General features: G+C 38.1%; 1 protein-coding gene across 14 annotated transcripts in view; it reads left to right on the top strand.

Moving 5' to 3' along the window:
* LIMCH1 (LIM and calponin homology domains 1) overlaps positions 1-21,450 on the top strand; it is a 347,042-nt gene extending 325,592 nt beyond the window's left edge. For 6 of the 14 annotated variants that reach the window (XM_057546932.1, XM_057546930.1, XM_057546926.1 and 3 more), the window contains 8 exons: positions 1,126-1,218; positions 2,100-2,204; positions 4,011-4,138; positions 6,312-6,433; positions 6,686-6,809; positions 10,319-10,427; positions 12,763-12,865; positions 18,532-21,450. In XM_057546932.1, coding sequence (XP_057402915.1) covers positions 1,126-1,218; positions 2,100-2,204; positions 4,011-4,138; positions 6,312-6,433; positions 6,686-6,809; positions 10,319-10,427; positions 12,763-12,865; positions 18,532-18,557 — 810 coding nt within the window. In that variant the 3' untranslated portion in view covers positions 18,558-21,450. Of the gene's footprint in view, positions 1-1,125; positions 1,219-2,099; positions 2,205-4,010; positions 4,139-6,311; positions 6,434-6,685; positions 6,810-8,841; positions 8,929-10,318; positions 10,428-12,762; positions 12,866-18,531 lie in introns of all 14 variants that reach the window. The other 8 variants (XM_057546929.1, XM_007178763.3, XM_057546928.1 and 5 more) reach the window with 2 other exon arrangements.
* The last annotated feature ends 1,087 nt before the right edge of the window (positions 21,451-22,537 follow it).

Here is a 22,537-nt window from a genome sequence, read left to right as displayed (position 1 = left end):
TTTTTAGCTGAAGTTTAAAAGCCTACCATGGGTTGACCAACAGTGGTTTGGCCAGAGCATTAATAGGAACATTAGGCTCGAGACAATCCCATAAAGCCCTTTTGCTCCTAAGATGATAACATAACAAGTAATACCTGGAGGAATTCTCAGTGCCTTCCCCAAGAAGATGGAAGCACAGACTCATGTTAGCCTCAGAGAGAGGACTGACAGTAAGCAGCCTAAAATATTTGACTGTGCGTAGTATGCTCCAGCAATTCCTTTGTCTCTGTCATGTCAGGGATGCCATTCTCAAGGCATCCGGGGTGTCAGTTCTCATCTTAAGCATTCGTTTTAATTTCCATGTATTCATTTCTTCTAGTCAGCTGTCAGGGACTCCAGTCACATTTTTAAAGCTCTCTTTATCTTTACATCCTTATCCTATTCAGAGTATTTTTATTTTTTTCTCCGGAAGTGGTGACTAGTGTCATATTTTTTTCTGAAAACAATAATAGCAGTTCTGATATCAAAGCCTTCTAATGGGCTGTTTAAAAGCTACTCTTAATTCAGGGGGACTTAAAGTTAGGAAGATTCCATTTTAGTAGAATGGCCACAAGCAAAGAGTAATTCAGCCACTCGGCTAATTATCGTCTTGTCCACTTTGGACCTTTCTCCATCATCTATCTTGTAAACCTGCGAGGTTTGTTTTTTTTTTAATCTTTTACTAAACTCTCCCAGCAGCAACGTATTTCTATTAGTGGAATGGCAAAACTCATCTCTGAAGGGCCCAGTAAAAGCAAGCTATTGGTTTAACCTACCTCTAAGGACAAAACCCAAGTTAAGAAAGAGTTTAGAATCTTTCCATCTTTTCTCTTTCCATAAGCAAATGCCTACTCATATATCTGAAGAACAATTCTATGAAACACCCACAGCAGAAAAGATTGTTCTCTGTTGGATTTTTATGTCCCTAACATGTCTGAGTACCACAAAATGGTATTCCCCTTTTGATGTACGAATGGGTTAGCTTCAGAACGTTACGGCAAGAAGAGAGTCTTGCAACACATTGTACGTGATGGTTTAGCGGGGGGAAAAGTCCCAATGATGTATGCACTGGTCCGTTCAGAACAATCTATGGAAATTCCATAACAGGAGAGATACCAGAAGGAGCAGGACAAGCTAAAAGAAGAGTGGGAAAAGGCCCAAAAGGAGGTGGAAGAGGAAGAACGCAGATACTATGAGGAGGTAGGAAATTCCCCGGGAGGAATTTGACCCTGAAGCCCTGATTCCTCAAAGTCTATCAGCACTTTCTCTGTCTGTGCTATGTGTACCCATGGGGCATGTCTGATTCTCTTTACTCACAACAGAGCCCTATCAACCTTTTAAAAGAGTCCTATCCTATAGGCTGTAAAAGACCACTACTCTTCCAAGTTTAGCTTGTGGTGAGGGTGTGTTGAGTCATGGTCAAGGGGGAGAATAGAATTGTATCTCTTCTTTAGTCACAAAGGTCAGATTCTTGATTTGTCTTAGATGACATGACAGTATCAATTTGTTTATTTGTGTGTTTGTTTGAGGCAAGCATGTTTGGTAGTAGTGAATTAATATTAATTTTTATGAGGATAATTTTGATATCAAGGCTCAGTGAATCCTTACTACTGCATTCACTGTATGGTACTAAAGAGATTTAGAAGGGAGGAGAATTTGGTTTTGTTTGTTTCATTTTTAGACGAACAAACCAGACCACATTCGAGTATTTGAAACTACACTTTATGTATATTATCCAAAATCTGTTTATGATTAATATTGTTGTGAATTTTTTCTTCAACAATAATTTTTGTGCGTAATACTTTCCCTGATATCATTTCTAATTAGGCCTCTTGAATCACACTAACTAATTAACTTGCAAAGACTCTGTTTTTCTAAATTAAATGCTAATTTCTAAATCATTGCCCATAGAGCACGTGATCTGATTTACATGCTTTTTAAAAGTAAGACCTTTTTTTAATGCCCTGCTTGTTTGCACATAATTCTGATGTTTGTCCCTAAATTTCTTTAATGCCACTCTTCTCTTGACAAATATGATTTATCCTTTCTCCCCCTTTCATTAATTCCTGTCCTTCCCCCAGGAGCGCAAAATAATTGAGGACACGGTGGTTCCATTTACTCTGTCTTCAAGTTCTGCAGACCAGCTGTCTACATCCTCCTCTGTGACCGAAGGCAGTGGGACAATGGTAAGGCCATAGATTAAAAGGAATTCTTGAAATAAGAAAACTAAAATAGAGGGGGCTTCCCTGGTGGCGCAGTGGTTGGGAGTCCGCCTGCCGATGCAGGGGACGCGGGTTCGAGCCCTGGTCTGGGAAGATCCCACATGCCGCGGAGCAACTAGGCCCATGAGCCACAACTACTGAGCCTGCGCGACTGGAGCCTGTGCCCCGCAACAAGAGAGGCCGCGATAGTGAGAGGCCCGCGCACCGCGATGAAGAGTGGCCCCCACTCGCCGCAACTGGAGAAAGCCCTCGCACAGAAACGAAGACCCAACACAGCCATAAATAAATAAATAAATAAATTTAAAAAAAAGAAAACGAAAATAGAAGTACTAAACCACAAGGCCAAGTTTTCCACCAGTTTAAATCCAGGACTAGCTGTTTCTCTAGAATCACGTCAGCTACTACATGGCCATTGTACCCCATCATACTGTCATTGCCGTGGTGAAACCCTAGAGTCAATCCCTGAGAGCAGTAAACATATTACTGAGGCCAGCCCTGCCCCTGCAGGCTGGAAACCAAAGTCTCTGCACTGGTTGGCAAGACCCTGGTTAGTGATGCCATGTGCTGGAATGTCTTTCTAACTGCCCATCATTCATTCATTTAGCAGAAGTATGTTTCTCTCTGCCAGCCCATACATCTCTTTGCACTGGATGTTAGCAGCAGGATGCCAACAGTACACTCTCACCGGCCTCCATGAAAGTTTCTTCTGAATCACTCCTAAAATTCCACATGAATATATATATATATGTGTGTCTTCAGGGTCTGGAGAGAGTCCAGAAAGGCTGGTCAACCTCCATATCCCCCAAATAAGGTCATGGAGGTAGTGGACAGAGGTCATGCCAACACCTGGATAGTCCATAATCTGCATTTTAGTTTTTGATGGTATAATAACAGAATAAATTCATTTTGTAATAAACGTAATATCACTTGGGTATATGTCATATTAGTCATTTCTGTAGTCAATTAATATATGCTGCAATACACTAAAGTTTTTAAATTATCCAGTTTTAAGTTAATACAAATGAAGACTGTACAAAAGTAATTCACCAGATTTGATATTGCATGGTCACTCAGGAAGCTCAGATTATCGCTTATCTTTGCTGTTATATACAAAGATTATCACAAAAGCCAAATCTTTCATGTCTCTTTCATATATTGCAATGATAATTACGAAAGATTTTCTAGACTCTAAAATAAGTTATTTATGTATCATCATCAAAGGAATTCTACACTGTCCAACAATTTTTCAATATTTACCAGCCATTTTCAAATATCAAAATTTGAAGTGTATTGTTTTTATTTCTATTTTTTTTAACATTGGAGTATAATTGCTTTACAATGGTGTATTAGTTTCTGCTTGTTTTTTATTTAAATTTTTAAAATTTAAATTAAAGATTAAAAAATTATTTTTATTTTTTATACAATTTTTAAAGGTTACACTACATAATCTGCATTTTGAAATAACCCCACGGGCACTCAAATGCCACGTGTCCTGAAATAAGCAGTCCTATGACTTTGTTTTATTTTGAAAGATGGGTTTTTTAGCCAGTTAGTTCCCTTTTATGATAACTTTTGAGAGAGAGCCAGGTTACATGTTCATTTCAAATCATTGGAAATCAGTTACTATTCAGTTAATTTGAACGAACGACTGTTCTTTAAATTGTAGTCAGTGTGATTGAGAAAATGCTTCAGATATTCCATGGCCAGACATAAGTATTGTCCAGTGTGTTTAAAACTTATATTCAAGATTATCCTTGTTTTCCCCATTAGAATAAGATGGACTTGGAAAACTGTCGAGAGGAAGAACAAAAGACAAGACAGAAGAAACCATTCCAGGGGGATAACGGTGGCTCATTGCTTAAGACTAAGGAAGGTGACCCACTGGAGGAAAAGGGCAGGTATGAACCATTCCAGGCTGTCCACCCATATGCGCAAAGCTGGGCTGTGCCCCTTCACTCCCAGGAAGGGCACCCATCACTAAGGCAAATTATATTCAGCTTTGAAATTATCATTCCAATGATACATTATACATATATTATCGCTTGAAGACATTCTAATAGCTCTAAAGTCAGTGTCCTTATACTATTGAATATAAATAGCCTTATTTTTAAATAGGTGAAACCTTTTTTTAAATGAGGGGAGACAGTATAGATCACCAACGGAGCATGTTGTCAATTCAAAGTCCCAAACCTAAATACCACTCACCTGAAATGGTTAATGTGTCTGGAGGGATAGAGTTTAAAATGAGGCTGTGGTGTGGATATGGAGAACAGACTGGTGGTTGCCAAGGGGAAGGGGGTCTGGGGGAGGGATGGAGTGGGAAGCTGGGGTTAGCAGATGTAAGCTATTATACATAGAATGGATAAACAACAAGGTCCTACTGTAGAGCACAGAGAACCTATGATAAACCATAATGGAAAAGAATATTTTAAAAAAGAATGTATATGTGTGTGTGTGTGTGTATATATATATATATATATATATATATATATATATATATACATATACATATATATATATATATATATATATATACACATATACATATATATATATATAACTGAACCACTTTGCTGTAAAACAGAAATTACCACAACATTGTGAATCAACTATACTTAAATTAATAATAATATTAAAACTAAAAAAAAAGAAAGAAAAAAATATTGTATCAATACTGATTCATTAACTGTAACCAAAGTACCATACTCACAGAAGACAACAGGGGAAACTGCGTGCAGGGTAGATGGGAAGTCTCTGTACTATCTTTGCAATTCTTTTAAATGACTCTAAGATTGGTCCACAGAAATGAAGTTTATTTAAAAGAAGAAAAAAAAATGAGGCCGTGGTGTCCTACTCACGGTGGTTTGACTATGGACCTGAACTTTGCCATTAGTATCCTCTGACCTGTGAGAAGCCATGTTTACTCTGGGTGATAATATAAAGGATAACCAACAAACCCTTTGGTCATGGGTAATCCCCCTACCCCATGGGTTCCAGTATGTTCCATGGGAGATCAGAACAGGATACCCAGAAACCCCTGGAGCATTCAGAGCTAGCTCAGACTGGAGCAGAATCTGGTTGTAGGTACGGACTGTAGTGAGTTTATTGATGCGACCCCATGCCTGACCTAAAAGGGACCTGCAGAAACCCAAGAGGCTGGCAGGGCTCTGCCACCAGCAAGTTCTTTTTGATACAGATGTTTGCCTCTGGGGCTCCGATATATCAGATAGATGTTGGAAAGTGTGCATGCATGTGTGTGTGTCCATACACACGTGGGTACCCACACAGCATCCTCAGAGGGACCCAAAGACACAAAAGGCTATCTAAGTATCATTTTCAAAGACTGGCCAATTTGAAAGGTTGTCTGGGAGCTGAGCTCTTCTGGTGGGATTTGCACTGAGAATTCTCCTATGCTCATCAGCTAGGAGACTCGGTGAATTGTAAGATATTAGAGCTTGGGGCCCATGTCCAGAGCCTGCAGAGCCCTTGGAACAGCACATCTGTTTCCAGTGAACACTATTTAAAGAGACTTTCCAGTTTTTGAAATGAAAGCTACTAGTCAGGAATATTTGAAGGATGCTAATAAGCATTTTCCATGAATTACTGCTCGTTCTCCAGACAGTCCCTGTTGTCGCCAGAAACCTTTAAAAAAATCTCCTCCATCTCTCCTTTCTTTGCACATAGAAGCTACTAAAGGACCAGTGAATTACCATAGGCTGCCGAAGCCCCATGTGGCCCAAATATTTTCCACAATAAGTCCTCTCTTGTGAAAATCTGGGAGATGGCATTTAGCTCTGGCACCCCTTGAAATGATTAGAATGAAGAATTTTGTGGACAAGGAGGTAGAGGGGACATCAGAAATGATGGTTTGTTAAACTGCTGGATAATGAAAATGCGTAGCATCTTACAGTATTCTAAATCCATTTTAAATCTAGTTTAAAATAAAAAGAATAAATATTTATTTAGCCCCATTTCTTTTTTCGTATTGTGATCGGTCCTGAGGGATAAGATCAATAATTTTAGTTCAGTTGCTTTTATTCCTGTTCTAAAATATATTTGTTATTTTAACAGCCTAACTCAAGGAGTCTTGACTCATTCTGAGAACCCTGCATTGAAAGGAATCTATCAGGACCTCCAGCTGGATACAGAAGCTGGGGCCTCACCCTGTGGGATGAACCCACAGCTAGCTCAGGGTAAGAATGGAGAAAACCAACCCCCATGTTTCAATTATTGTAAGACCCCTTCCCCACCCCATCGTCCAGACAGATATGACCTCTGCTGGCTGCAAGTTTCTCTTCCAGCTTATGCTAAACAGCACGGTCCAGAGGCTCCATGAATCACTGTGAGACCTCAGCAGGCATTAGCACTTTAAAGAAATGTGATCACTAAGCACTAAGGTGGCAACTTTACTGAGCACTAAGTGTATGTTCTTTACTTGACCTCAGATCCATCCCAGAATCAGCAGGTATCAAACCCACCAATGCACATTTTAGAAGATGTGAAGCCAAAAACCCTCCCATTGGACAAAAGCATTAACCATCAGATTGAGTCTCCGAGTGAAAGGCGGAAGTGAGTAACCAAATAAGATGGGTGTGGAATTTCTTTTTTTTTTAAATTGACTAAGAAGGGGGAAAAGTGAAAAAGTGTGAGATGGCAGGATGTTAGCAGCATTTTAATGCTTTCTCTCCATTGACTGTCATTGACAAGGTAACAAATATTTATGGAAGTTTGGAACAATCTTCCTGGCAAGTAAATATTTAGTCTGAATTTGGCAACTTAAAAGACACAAAGTAATGTTTTTAACCCACAGATCTAAACATTGGAAAGAATGTGCAGGTCTGTTGTATTAGCAATTTATTTAAGTGAGTTAAATTGTCTCAGAGCCTATGGACAAATGTTCTTTCAAGGAGAAAATGTTTCCTCTCCTCATCATTCTCTCCCCTTAAATAACTACCCCAGGCTCTCTTCTAATTTTGTAACAATTGTATTTTTTATAGTAATAATAGTTTGCATCATTTTTGAAACATGTCAATATAATAGGCACTGTGTTGAAGGGTTTACATATACCTTTCTCTTCTTCTTTTCATATATTAACTCACTGAACTCTCCCAATAACATTATTGGGTTATTGTTCCCATTTTACAGATGAAGAAATTGAGGCTCAGAGAAATTAAATAACTTATCCAAAGTACTTGTCTGGATGAGTGGTAGAGGGATTCAGAGTGAACCCACAGTTCCATGATAAGATCATATTGGAGCCAGAGGTTCCTTGTAATCAGTTTTTAAAAGATAATATTCATTATACTTTAACCAATCATTCTCCCTGGAGCCAGACCACCTGGATTCAAAGTATTGACTCTGACACTTGCCTGCATGGAACTTTGAGCAAGATACTTAATCTTTCTCTGTTCCAGTTTCTTCATGTATAAAATGGGAATAATAGTAGTGCCTACTTCATAGGGTTTTGTGCCTGGCAAGTAATAAGTACTATACATTGTAGGCAGTGGTGTTGATAATGACAGTGGTGGTGATGATGATGATGATGATAACTTGTTTTATAAGTTCATCCTTTTATCTTATTTTTCTTGTTACATTTTTTCTCAATACACTTTTGAACCATTTTCCCCTTTTCTCTTATGTCTATCCAGTTTCTTTTCTCTATGTCTAGATGACATGCAGAATTAATAGAAGGTAAAATCACATAGAAGGAGTCGTTATTTTTATTGATTATTGTGGTGATTTTCAACCATTTTTCAAGGTGATGGTCCTTGTACTTTAGGATATTCCATGAAAAGCTGATATTTTGGAGAAGACAAGCTCTGTCTGAGGAGGGAGGTTTGGGGGAACAGGGGCTCAGGGAGTTATTCTGAAAGCAGTTACAAGACAGATGGCCTCACGCTCTGTTCATGTCTATGCTGGCATTTCTCTTTTCCTTGTTCTTTTCTGTCCCTTTCTTTACCAATGAAATTAACTTTTAAAATCAAGAGCCCGGAACTGACAGCTTAATCATCACAGGCAGGGCTCATGTGTAACCAACAGCACCCGTAAAATCATTCTGGGGGCTTCTGGCTGGGAACCATTCTGCTTTGTAGATGCCCAATGACATAGCAGTCATTAGATGTTTTGAACATTATCCCTAGTCACGTAACGAATTTATGAATGGGGTGGAAGGCACCTCACTGAAAAATACCTCCTTTAAGCGCTGCCCTTTATTTCTGGGCTCTCTTTAAGAACTTTTCCCTACACCCCCGTTCATCTCTCCCCTCCCACCCCATCCATAATTTTTATATCTAACTTGGTGTGCAACTTTAACTAGCAAAGAGCCTGACCAAAATAAAGAATAGAAAACTATTCTGTCTTTCTGTTCAACAATGCCAGCCTGGTTTTGATATCATGCATCCAAAGTCTGTACAGTCTGCTAGATGGAAATCTTTTTGTCCTTTGTAAAAAAAAAAAAAAGACCCCTAGGACACACTGTGGTCTTTTATTTGGTTGCCAAGGAAGTAGGGTGTTTTTTTTTTCCTTATCTAAAAAGCCTTTCCTTGTGGGATTGGGCTTCTCTTTACTTGTCATGATGTTTGGCTCCTTTCCCATGTTACAGGCAAAGCCCTCGAGAGAACTTCCAGGCTGGGCACTTGTCCCCTTGCTCCTCCACCCCTCCTGGCCAGTCACCAAACAGGTACAAGAGGTCAGCAAGCCTTTCTGAGGCTGCTTTGTTTTGGCTAGAGCCTGCTGAGCACAATCGCAACCAAATTAGTGCTTGCCAGAGGATTGTGAGGGATTTGTCCATCCATGTCTCTTCCTACACACACACATAGGCAGGAGGAAAGAACACATCCCCATCTGCCTAAAGATTTTATCAGCCCACAATCGAAAGAGCCAAGTGTGTGACGTTGGCGCGGCTGTGGCCATAGGGCTTTAATTACATTGTGCAGAACCTGCAATCTAATAAGAAAATCCACCAGACAATTGCCGGGCTCCTAAGTCGGCGCCTTTCCCTCCAAGATGGCTCGGTCCTTCTAGGCGGGATCCGCTGATGGCTCTTCAGTGAACCAGGCGGGCGCTGAGAAATGAAACTTCATCCTTCCTTTTACTCTCCGCGAGCTCTCTAATGATTGCTTCTGGACATTAATTAGGCCCCATGATATTCTTAAAAGCTGCCTGAGCTCCCAGTCCCTGGAGAGACAAATGACTGAGTACTCCAAGGTTTTCTTTGATTTAGAAATTTCATTTAACTACTGGATAAGAGGGAAATCCTAATAAATAGAGTTTGCTAAGGGCGACTCGTCCTTTTTTCTCTTGTCTTTCTGTTTCTTCTGTCCCTCTCTTTGCTTCCAAATGATATTGCATATTTTAAAATTTCCTGTGTAATTCCAAGGGCTTTCCCGACAATCGGCATCATTGCAATCCGATCTTAGCTGTGGGAAAGCTGCCTTAGAGCACAGCCATCTTGTCTGAGCCAGGTGGAATGGAAACCCAATGTGAGTTCTTCATACCGGATCACAGAACTTGGTATCAGAGCAGGGATTTGATCCCATATCTGCCTGATACCTGTTAGGCTGTATCACAATTTCCTCTTTATTTTTAAACAACAACAACAAAATTTTTAACAGGTAAAAAGAAATGCCCTAGTGGGCCAATGCACCAATTATAGAAAAATCTAACACAACATTAAAACCTTAGTAAAGCTAAACTTGATTGTCTTTTAGGACGTAAGAAAACATATGATAAATACATTAAATCATTTCAAGGCATTTGATCACTGTGGTTGAATAGACTACAACGCAAACTTTTTATAACAACTAACACACACACACACACACACACACACACACACACACAGAATTCCATGCCACAGTGGAGGCCTGTTGTATTTAATCTATCAATTGTCTGCATCTTATATCTAATGCTTAATTCCTGCTCATTATCAGTTCAGTAATTGTTTCACTTATGGTATAAACATTTTAAAAACTCATGTTTTATTTATTTATTTATTTTTGCGTGAAGCTTCATATTAGTGTGTTTGACCAACGATTCTAAACGGAACATTTTATTATGATGTATATTTTGCAACTTAGGTCTGTAAGTGGGAAGAAACTGTGCTCTTCGTGTGGGCTTCCATTGGGTAAAGGAGCTGCCATGATCATCGAGACCCTCAATCTCTATTTTCACATCCAGTGCTTTAGGGTATGTATTCATCTCTCTTCTGCCTAAGTACAGTCTCATAATATCTTTTGGCCTCGTTCTGTGCTGAGTGACTACCTCCTGGAAATCCGGACAGCCTTTGCTTGTGAGGGCCCCCTGACTCTAGGTTGTACAGAAGTGTGCGTGGAGTCCATCCTTCAGGGTGAAACTCTCCTATCACGCATCCCTCTGGGATGTCGGGTTAGAGGAGGCAAAACAGATTTGTGCGACGTGTATTTATAAAACCATTCTTCGTTGCTAAAGAGCATATACTTTAGCAGGAAGCTGAGAAAGCCACCCTGGAGGGCGATGATGCTTCTGAGTCTTTTAAGGCCAGATGGATTTATTTGGAATGTAACATCTTTGCTGCTTCTCAAACTCTTGAGACTCAATTCAAAGATTTTTGGTCTTTGACGTAATGGAAGATTGTCAATTAAGTGGTTACAGCTAGTTGCTAACTTGTAGGTCTCCAAACGAGTATGTCTGCAGTCACAGACTGAATATCACTCCCTCTGAGAAGCTGACCTGCTTACCACACTAAGTCAAGTTGCCTTATAGAATCTTTCGTGGTCCTTATCGCTCACTGTTGAATTGTTTAATTATCATCTGCTCTCTACAAGCTCCGTAAGGGCAGGGACCACGTCTGTCTGGCTCACTACTATATCCTCTGTACCCAGTGGAGATGGTATCAATAAATATTTTCAGATGAATGAATTAATAAATAACTGAAAATGAGGAGGACTGAATTCTAGTCCCAAATCTCCTGCCAACAAGCAGGTGAACGAACCACTTATGCCTGATTTATTATAATATTTACAAGTCAGACTATATCAGCATTTCCTTTTTCACCCATGGACATGTTTCAGATAATATATAATTTTGAAGCCAAACCTCTATCTCTGAAAAAGAATCATTTCTTTCTCTTTATAACCCTAACATGCTTTCTGTGTCCTATTTGGATTTGTCCTGTTTCTCATTAGTAGCCCCCTCAGCTATAAAGTAAACTTGCATGGGTTTAAAATAACTTCCACTTCACCTATAAGCTAAGAGAAAGTGAGTGAGGTTGTCCCAAAGTTATTAATTTAATAATGTCAGTAATCACTGGAAAGCAAAACTGACGGACAAAATGCAATATGGATACTTAATTAGACTCCATTTATCAATATTCTTATTGTAAAATTAACATAGGTAATGTATATCCTAAATTGTCTGGGAATGTTTGGAGGCTATATACTATTTTTTTTTTTTTTTTGGCCACGCTGCGTGTCATGTGGGATCTTAGTTCCCCGACCAGGGATCGAACCCCTGCCCCTTGCATTGGAAGCATGGAGTCTTAACCGCTGGACCACCAGGGAAGTCCCTGGAGGCTTCATACTTTTAAAAAATTCATACTAATACGAAGATAATATGTTCCAACACCACAGTTTATTCTCAGAAACTTTACCAGAACTCAGAATAATCAAGGTGGCAAAGAGTCTTTGCAGACTCTCAACAGATAGGGGACTTGTCTTCTTAGCTGTCAAGGCCTTTATTCTCTCTAGTCATTCACTTCCTGGAGCTGACCTGATGCTGTAAGGTACATCACCTCTTAGATTTATCCCCTACCCTTCTGCGTAGATGCAGCTTGTAACATAATTTGGATGAAGGCTCCTTCTGCCTGAGATGACCTTAGAGCATCAGTCTGGGGCTGGCCCTTGTTTCCTGGGCTGAGTCAAGATCCCCCCGCAGTAGGCTGGCATGAACCAACATGCCAGAGAACTGGCATGTTCTCTGATTCAGCCAGGACAGTGTACCCCACAGTCTCCTTCTGCACTCAGACTGACTTGGTATCACTGCCTTTAACGTGGAAACATAAAGTGGAATAGCTATTTCCCAGTCACTTTGGTCAGGGAGAACTTACCAACAATGCTAAAAAGCATTTGAAGATTATTCAGAGACAAGTTTCAATATATATTGATCATTCCTTGGCCATGTGTTTATTTAAAACCACTAGGATTTAATCTGTTTAAAACGGTTCTTCCATCTTGATTGAGAATCGGTGTGCCTAGGCTTTGGGATCAACCCGATACCACGTACCAACTTCACAACCTTGGACGAGTCAGCTAACCTCTCTGAACTGGTGTCCTTCTCTGAAAAATGCCGGGAGTTAGGATAAAATGCTAAAAGTATATTGTTGCTGGAAGTCAAGTCGTGGTGCAGCACCTAATACATAGTAGATATGCAACAAATGTGGAGGTTGGAGAAGTGATTACTGTACTATTCATGTGAACAATAACTAAACATTATAAGGAAACAATTCCTTATGCACCTTATAACTTCTGTTCTTTCTACCCTATAGTGTGGAATTTGTAAAGGACAGCTTGGAGATGCAGTGAGTGGGACGGATGTTAGGATTCGAAATGGTATTCTAAACTGTAATGACTGCTACACGCGATCCAGAAGTAAGTCCTGAGGGGAAATACCTTGAGATGAATGAGTGCAACCGTATATGCCTTTCATAGACCTAGCTTAGGAATTCAGCTACTCCCCATCAGTTGATACTCCTACACTGAAGGAAAGATATATTAGCATCCAGGTAAAAGAAATGATAACGAAATAATCCCGTATTTACCGCTTGTTTCTTACTGGAAGTTACTGCTCTAACATGGACTAATTCTTTTTATCCAGAAATGCATTAATACACCAGCAGGTAAAAAATGTAAACCAGATTTGAGACATTGCCTGAGCTCACCGTAGAGATTTCAGTGAGATGCAGGGATGCTATAAATGCTGAAACCCTATTTATTTGTTGAGGCATCTCTTTAGAAGACCAGTAGCATTTGGAGGGTGTTTCACATCTGAAGAATAGCTCTCCACTCCTCATCAAATCAAGCACCAACTCCTCAATATCTACATGCCTCCATTCAGGAGTTTCATGGCATAATGTGGGCTTGTTCCCAACTAAATTGAAAATTCTTTGAGAGACAGATGGTGGGTTCTACTTCTCTGTGAATCCCTGCCCCCTCCAAAATACCTTAGTACATACTAATCAGAGAAGCCCCCTTGAGGAGCCCGCCCTCCTATATCATGTCTGGGTCTCCTGCCACGGAAAGTTAATGTTATTTTAGGGGGGCCACCAGGGGGTGCTGTTGCCCAGCTGCTGTTTAGAAAATCTGAAACTAGCCAGTGGCTAGCCTCTGAATCCTTCCTCACTCTCCATCCTAAGTATAGTCCTTCTGGTGCATGACCTAGACAGCAGGTGATTCTTCTATGCAAATTCGTCAGTCAAAAACTCTTTAAAAAAAAAAAAATATGAGCAAAGATCTGGAGTTTGAAATTCAATAATTTTTTATTATTTCTCAAAGTAAGTGAAGTGGCATTTTTACAGTCTTTTTATGTGGGTTTCTAAATCTGCAAGACTGAAGATTTTAAGAGTGAAAATTGAAATTAAGTTGTTTTATAGCTATAGATTTCATAAATTCAGAGAAATATATGCCTATTTTAACAAAATGATGGGAAATAAAAATTAAACCCAGGTGGTTTTGATCTATGATAAACATTTGACTTGAGGTCAAAACGGTTCCAACTTAGAGCTGCTGCCATCAACCTGGACTATTTTATATGTATTTTATATGTATATACAAAATATTGATATTAATTTTTATACTATGTATTATACATATAAAATATGGGATAATAGTATACCATATATATACCATAAATATATATACAGGTATATACAAATACATATCTACATGTATAATATATAATAATTATATTTTGCTAAACTATATTTGTGTTTGTTTGTTTTGTTTTTTTGTTTGTTTGGGATTTTTTCTTCTTTATCCCTCCCACCCTCCCTATCCCACCCCTCTAGGTGGTCACAAAGCACCGAGCTGATCTCCCTGTGCTATGCGGCTGCTTTGCACTAGCTATCTATTTTATTTATTTATTTATTTATTTTTAAATTTATTGGAATATAGTTGATTTACAATGTTGTGTTAGTTTCAGGTATACAGCAAAGTGAATCAGTTATAGATATACATGTATCCAACATTTATGACAAATTTAAAAAAATGATAATGTTAGGAGAAATTGGGGGCTTCCTCCTTTTTCTTTTTCTTTTTTTTTTTTTTAACTTTTGAAGAATATTCTTTTATTTTCTCTTCTTGTGCCAATGCTCTTCTCTTTTTTTAATTTAATTTTTGAATTTTATTTTATTTATTTTTTATACATCAGGTTCTTATTAGTCATTAAAAAGGAAAACTACACCCTTTTGTCTCAGGATTCAAAGTGATTTTTTTTCTATCATCTAACATAAATTGGATTTTTTCCTGCAACCTCAATGACCTGCTGAATGTGAGTCATGGAACCAGAAGAGGGCGCTGTTAGGTTGATGGCCTCTTGAACCAGATTTGAAAAGTGCTGTAAATCTGAATTTCTTTCATAATTTGAAGTGCTTGAAGAATGCCAGCAGAGAACAAACCTGAACTCACCTCTGGATAACAGTGACCTGCTTTCATCCAGATTTTCATTTTAATTGAGAAGCTGGGTGTTTCGTTGTCATTTCTTTTGGAAATTAGCTTTTCAGATCTAGGTCAGCAATTTTTCTGTTGTGTATACAGATATAAAGGCCACTAACTGCTTTTGATTCCAAATCTAAAGACAAGAACCATAGAGTTCCTGTAATTGTCCTGTAAGATGAAAAATAAGGTGATTGGAGGTAGATTAAAGATATGATTTTTTCTTTAACATTTTTGATGCGATATTTTACCAGGATGTTTTTTAGAATACTAAGGTACTAAGAAAGCAAAAAGGCTCATTATCTCTCTGCCTAGATAACCAATATCAATATTCAAAAGAATAAATAAATAGAAGTTATAAGTGGTAAAAGGTTAGAAAAATTAGATTGTTTAGAAAGATACCAAATTAAAAGTGAACCTCTTCAAATTTAACCACATAATCACTTTCTAATAATGTCTTGGGGAGAGGAGCAGAATGTATGTATACACGCACATGCGTGCGCACATACACACACACACAGATGCATATGTGTGTGACACATCTACCTGTATTGGTTTTTATTTCACAAAGGTAATGACATAGCCACAGTGGTACTTAGTTTTTGTTGCTGTTGTTTTTCATTTAATGGTATATCTTGGGAATTTTTCCATATAGCATTTTCTTTCTCCTCATTCTTTTTAATGGCTCTTTAATAGCTGCATACAATCCCATTGTGTGGACTTACCATAATTGAAAACTAATGCTCTATGAATGAGTGCTCCAGTTATTTCTAGTTTTTGAATATTATTTTTTAAATGCTCCAGTGAACATCCTTGTATGTATGTCTTGATGAACATTTGAAAGCATTTCCACAGGGTAGATTCTGAGCTGTGGGACTGCTGAATAAAAAGGCATGTGCTTTTGAAATTTTCAGGCAACTTGCCTAATTATCTTCCAGAAAAGTGTATGCCCCCTGCAAAGTATATAAGAGAGCCTCTTTCTCTCTCCATGCCTATGTCAGCTCTGGATATCATCAAACTTTTTAAATTTCCACTCTGCTAAGTGGGGAGAAAAAAAAAAAGAAAAAAAACCTCTTTGCTTTGATCTGTAGTCTTTAACTATAAATGAGTTTAAACATCTTTCCATATGTTTGTTCACCATTTATATTTCTTTTTCTATTGATGTTTATATTTCTTTATCTTTTGCCCATTGTTCTATTGGCAGTTGATTTTTACGAGTTCTTTGTAAATTAAGGAAATTTTCCCTTTATTTTATATTTGCTGCTTTGGGCAGTTATCATTGGTCTTTCTACTTTGTGATTTTTTTTCATAGAAAAGATTTTCATTTTAAATAGTTAAACATATCTCTTTTTTTCCTTTTTGGATTCTGGGTTTTGTGTCCTACTTAGAAAAACTCTCACTACTCCAAGGGCATAAATAAATTTAGCTGAGATTTCTCCTAGAATTATTTTCTGTTTTCTTTTTGGCATGTAAACATGTGATAATCAGAAATGTATTTGGGGACAAGGAATAAGATAGATACTAGCTTTATTTTTTTTTCCAATTAGCCAATTGTATGACTATAACTTAATGAATAGTCCCATTTTTTCTTGTTAATTTGAAATACCAGCTTTCTCTTAAACTAAGTTCCCATATATATTTGGGTCTTTTTCTGGATATTTTATTATGTTTTATTAACCTATTTATTCTCTAGTATCAGTTTTAATTATTATAACTTCATATTATGTTTCAATATTGAAACAGAGAATGGCTACCTTCTCTCCAATTATTTTTTCCAAGTTTTCCTAACTCTCACGTTTATTTTTCCAGATAGATGTTAATATCATTTTAGGCTAAACTTGAATTAAGTCAACACATGACAGGGAGAATGACCAGTACATCTGAGAGCACCGCTCATTTTTCTTGGTGTCATAAGGAAAAACTATATCTTCAGAGTGAATAGGCGGAAAGGCTAATAATTGGCTAGAGAAATACACTTGAATTGGTTGAATATACCCCAAATGCATTAAAAGAGTCAGAATGGGAAAAATGGCTAAAATTTTTTTTTCTTTTTTTTTTTTCTTTTGATCTAAGTGGAGAAGAGGGGAGATGGATAGATGTGAGGGGTGGTTTACATCATAAGCGTTCTAAGTGAAACAAAATAATTTCATTGTGGGCTTCCCTGGTGGCGCAGTGGTTGAGAATCTGCCTGCTAATGCAGGGGACACGGGTTCGAGCCCTGGCCTGGGAAGATCCCACATGCCGCGGAGCGGCTGGGCCCGTGAGCCACAACTGCTGAGCCTGCGCGTCTGGAGCCTGTGCTCCGCAACGAGAGAGGCCGCGACGGTGAGAGGCCCGCGCATCGCGATGAAGAGTGGCCCCCGCTTGCCACAACTGGAGAAAGCCCTCGCACAGAAACGAAGACCCAACACAGCCAAAATCAATCAATCAATCAATCAATCAAAACATACGCATCTGATTCAAGATCCTCATTAAAAAAAAAAAAAAAAAAATTATAAAAAAAAAAAATAATAATAATTTCATTGTGTAGAATAATAAGACCTGAATATATAAGCCTATTTTCTTTAAGTAAGTAGCCACGTTTAAATGAAAATTTTCTCTTGGAGGGGAAAAAGTGCATAACAGCATGTTAAAATGCAATTCCTAAAAGCAATGTAAACCGTTTTTAAGTTCGTATGTACATGGGAATAGAAGTGCAGAACAAATTACCTGTCATGGACCAAGCTGTCACATGTTTAACAGGTGCCATGTGTGCTTGGGTGTTAGACGACCATGTCTTTGTGTCTGTTCCATCATTCACTCTTGTGAGATGCATTGAACGCAAAATCCCCGGGGTCTTTTCCAATGTTGCGATTGCCTCATCACAACGCTAGTGCCTAAAATGAAGGAGAAACTTTGTGAAGGTTTCAGCAGGAAATATGGGACCCAAACCATCCTTCCTAGATAGGTTTGCCAGATAAAATACAAGATGCCCAGTGAAATGTTTTTGAATTTCAGATAACAGTGAATTTTTTTTAGTATGTGTGTCCCAAACATCACCTGCTCAGGATGCAGCACGAGTATATCCCAAATATCCCATGGGATATATACTAAAAAATGTATCTGTTGTTTATCTAAAATTCAAATTTTATTGGGTGTTCTGTACTTTATTTGCTAAATCTAACAATCCTTATATCTAGATCATATGTCAAATTCCTCCTCTTGCAATGTATTTATTCTTAGAGAAACCACAACCTAGAGAAACTGAAAGAAGAGAGATTATTTTCTTGCTTATTTGCCCCAGAAGACAAGGTAGAAAACTTGGTGGAGATCATTTGGTTTAGGGTGAAATCCAGAGGACTTCAACCAAACTTGACAGGGCATATGAATCACCTTGTTCAGTTCTGGGATGGGGCTCAAAAGTCTGCATTTCTAACAAGCTCCAGGTGATGCCAATATGGCTGGTCCCCGGACCACACTTCGAGTAGCATAGTGGGACAAGCTTCCACTGCCTAGAGGGAAGAGACTTTGGCAAAGGGCAGTGCTAATTTTGGAAATGTTTAAACATCTGAAGCCAGAATGGTTGACTACTTTAACCAAATGTTGCTCTGTGTTCTTTGTCCCAGGTGCTGGCCAACCCACAACATTGTGACGTGGTTTTCGAGCTTCCAGATCACTCACCATTTCCTTACTGAGGGTGTCCCCTGGCAATCGTTTAACAAAACCCTAAGTGCAGGGGCTCCTCAGCATTCATCTAATTTCTGAAAGGCTATTCTAAAAGATGGTATCTGTTCTTTTGTAGCACAGTGTTTGTGTTTTTCCTGCTTTCCTTTTTTTTTTTTTTTTTTTTGGCATTTGCACAGTATATACAAAAGAATATTGAATTGTAATGATCCTGAATAGTTCCAAAAAATGGTCTTAGCATGGTCAAACAGGCTTACAGTTTAAAATGTGTTATTCTCTTCTTTGGGAGTTAATGAGATAAATGATGCAATAAACCTGTTTTTTTTTTTTTAGCATTTCTAGGAATTAAACACTTTATGTTTACAGAATTGAGCTGCAGAAAATGCAGGACATGCCAATTTGAGACATGTGGTCTTCTGAGACAGGAGCATACAATTAATGCATTTCAGAAACTAAAAATCACACCATCTAGCTCTGAGCTATAACTTGTTTTTAATGCAAAGATGCTAGTCTGATAATATATACTGTAATCCTGAAACATTTGTGTTACTTACTTTTTGAGGTGGAAGTCATACCAATAAATTATTGCACCGTTAGTGTTAGATTCTGTGTCCTTTGGAAGTTACGCCATTGCTGTAGGCTGACCCATCAAATAGAGAGAACCCTTGCTATACAGGCTAGGCTTACACTCTGGGACATTGCCCAAGGGTAGGAAGAAACCAGAGGGACATAATTCAGTCATCATTTCCAAAGTTATTACCAAAATCTGTGAGAAGTTTAATCTTCCAAAGAGTGGTGGGTCAATGATAGCCAGGAGGGCTTTGTTGCTTGCTTCTCTTCAGGCTCTAGATTCAATAAGAGGCTCAGTATGGGACATATGGAAGCTCTTATTGAGATCAGCCCATCATTAGGTGTGACCACTGCTCACCCTTGCCTGCAAGTTCTCCTTGGGGGTCTGAAGCCCAGGTGGCTAAAGTAAAGCATTAAGTCCATCTTAATAGAATCCGAATGACATATGATGTGAGAAGCCACTAGCATGTGATCAACAAGAACCTACTGTTCACATCATGCCCTGTCCTCCCTCCTGGATACCTACCTGCTCTCCTCATGCCCTACATCACCAACTCTCTTTACTACCAAGAATTCTGGACCTTGCTCATGGAGAAGTTTAGCGAGAAACTCTTGTGGAGAGCTGGTTTATTTTTTGCCCTGTGTGATGAGTTTCATCTGGCCAAGAAAGGAATCAAGTTACTAAAAAGCATCACATTTTAGATCTCCAGGCTGTTTTCTTTAAGACTGGGGAAAGGGGGACTATTTATTCTGCCTTAAAATGATGGCAAATAAGTGATGATGACAGATGACATTTTGTGAATGTAGACTCTGGATATACTCCTAATAGGTTAATGTAGTCATAAAAGGAAATCAAGTAGATGTTTTTCTGTTATGTAAGCAATAATTTTTTTTCTGTGTCTTATTGAGTATGACTAGCAATTATTTATTTACATGCTAGACGGTTCTCTGCATGCGGGTTCCATGTAAGTACAGAAATTTCCTCGGCCACTGGAGGTGTTTTGACCATTTTGTCATTTGGATAAGCTGTTGTTAGATTGAAATTTACACATCATTTCATTTAAAATTGTGCCTTAGAAAATGCAAAGCTGTTGCACATAGTCAGTGATGAATTAAGGATGCAGTACATTGAAGAGAGATGAAGTCACCTCCAAGTTCTCAAGACTTCTCATGGAGGTGTTCGCTGTTTTACAGGGGGAAAAAAATTTTAAAAAAGAAAAAGAAAAATAGAAAAATTAAAAAAAAGAAAGTTTTGAAAATGTACAGATTAAGTCCAATATTTTGATTAACCACCTGCATGTTTTATTAAATATTTTGATAATGTGGATGTTTACACTTTGCATGATATTAGCAGAGTACTTTACCACCAGTAATGCACAAACATGTACAATATGATTATTCATAACCGATTTTTATAGAATACTTTTTACATGTGGAACTCCATCTGTTATGTAAGGATTATATGAATATTGCACATTCTCTTCTGGTTTCACAAACTCATTTATACATATTTCTTAGTGAGCCTCATTGTACATGTATTGAAGCTAGAATCAAGTCAAGAAAAATAAAGCCCCATTCTCCAACTGCGAAATGTGCTTTTCCATAATGAACAATAGTCACCAGCACAGAATAATCTCCAACATTTTCTAAATTCTAATTGCCAACTGTTTCTATTTATATTTGATTTATATTTCATTTGGAGTCTGTTACATGGCAGCTCGGGCAGACTAGATCTTGTTTTTTCCAATGCAGCATAATGAGTATGATCTATTTCTTTTCAAATAATCTTTGAGATCCCAGGAAAAAAAAAAAAAGTGCTCTGCTCTGTTGAGCTACAATGTAAATGTGTTTGTTTAAAAAACAGATGAGGCAAGTGAGTGATTTATTGTTCCTGAGGAAGTATATCTTTTTTTTTTTCTTTATACTTCAAAAGCTTGTCCCTTCTCTTTCTTAAGGAAAAAAATGGGTAACTCTTTGTTTTTCACTTGCAAACTTTCATGACATGTGTTCATTCTTTCTGTGTAGTGTTACTAATGCAATACATATTATAGTTATCTATACACAGTGTAAGACTTAACAGGCTGAAATGATCCACCTCATATGTGAGTCCGTCCAAAAGATGTTACTGTTCTGGGTGGGCCAATGTTCTACATCAGTTACACTAACCTTCATTTAAAATATTTATTCTAAAATGCCTCTGAGAAATAGTAAAAAATAAACATAAAAAAGTTGTCTAAAATGCAACAGCTTTTATAGTAAATGTACATTTATAAATAAAATACTCAAATCAACTTTGTATTTCATTGATTTTTTTTGAGGGGTGGGGGAGCCAGTTTTCTTACTTGGGGAAGAGAGAATCAGGCTTTCTCTCTCTTGCAGCTTTTGGTCCAGAGTTACAGGGTCAGTTGATGGCAATGATGCATATTTGCATATGTATATTGATGCATCTTGAGGTCAGCTATTTAAGGCAAATCAAACTTACCAGCTGATTCTAGGAGTCACCAAGGAATTGCCTGCCACTGAAGGATTCAAACTCCTTGAGATGAGACTCACAATAACCAGGAGAGACCATGCAAATACCAGAGGAAATTGTCTAAAACAACCAAATGATGGTTTACTTCCAGTACTGGCTAGAGAAAACCATGTCAAACCCTTTAAAGCCGCTGTATTCTGCCACTTTTTCCAGTGCTGACCCAATGCTCCCTCTCACTGTATACATACAGTCTGTTCACTGAGGACCTTTCTCTCCATTGTTGAATCTGGGAATATCCTTTGAAAAGGTGGCATCCTGCTGATACTGTATCAGCAAAATACACATGTATCTTGCCTGGCACTGTGTCTCAAATTTGTAGGCGGTCCCAATAGCAATCAAATTCCTTGAAAGTTTCCATCATTTTAAGACGCAATATTCTAATTGCTATTGCAAGTTGTATTCTGCTTCTTTTTTGCAAAGTTTGGTATGCAGTTAGTAGTTGCTGCTGTTTCCATATAAAAGTGAATTCTTTGCCATTTGTAAGAGAATTTTAGCAACTATTGGAGTAGTTTAATATATCCATTGTTATTTAAGTGAAAGTTTATTCAACTACAATGCATTTCAAAACAAAGAAAAGATTGTTATTCTAACGTGATCTATGAAGAATGTCTTTATTAAAAGAAGAACAATTTTACCTGGGATAATGTTGAACTAGCTTTTTTTCCATTGACTTTCTTCAAGACCTAAGGACTCCTTTTTAAGGTCTGAATCTGGACCACAAAGGATCTCTCCCCATCCTTTGGCATTATCTAGGTCAGGGGTTACAAACTCAAATGACTGGAGGGACCAGCTAGGTATTGTAAATGAGAACCAGAAGAGGACAGTATTAAGAGAGTGGTATAGAC

This window comes from Balaenoptera acutorostrata, chromosome 5, assembly GCF_949987535.1.
Source record: "Balaenoptera acutorostrata chromosome 5, mBalAcu1.1, whole genome shotgun sequence".
Classification (NCBI taxonomy): Eukaryota; Metazoa; Chordata; class Mammalia; order Artiodactyla; family Balaenopteridae; genus Balaenoptera; species Balaenoptera acutorostrata.
The sequence above is the reverse complement of the archived record's forward strand: the minus strand, read 5'-3'. Positions and strand labels throughout refer to the sequence as shown.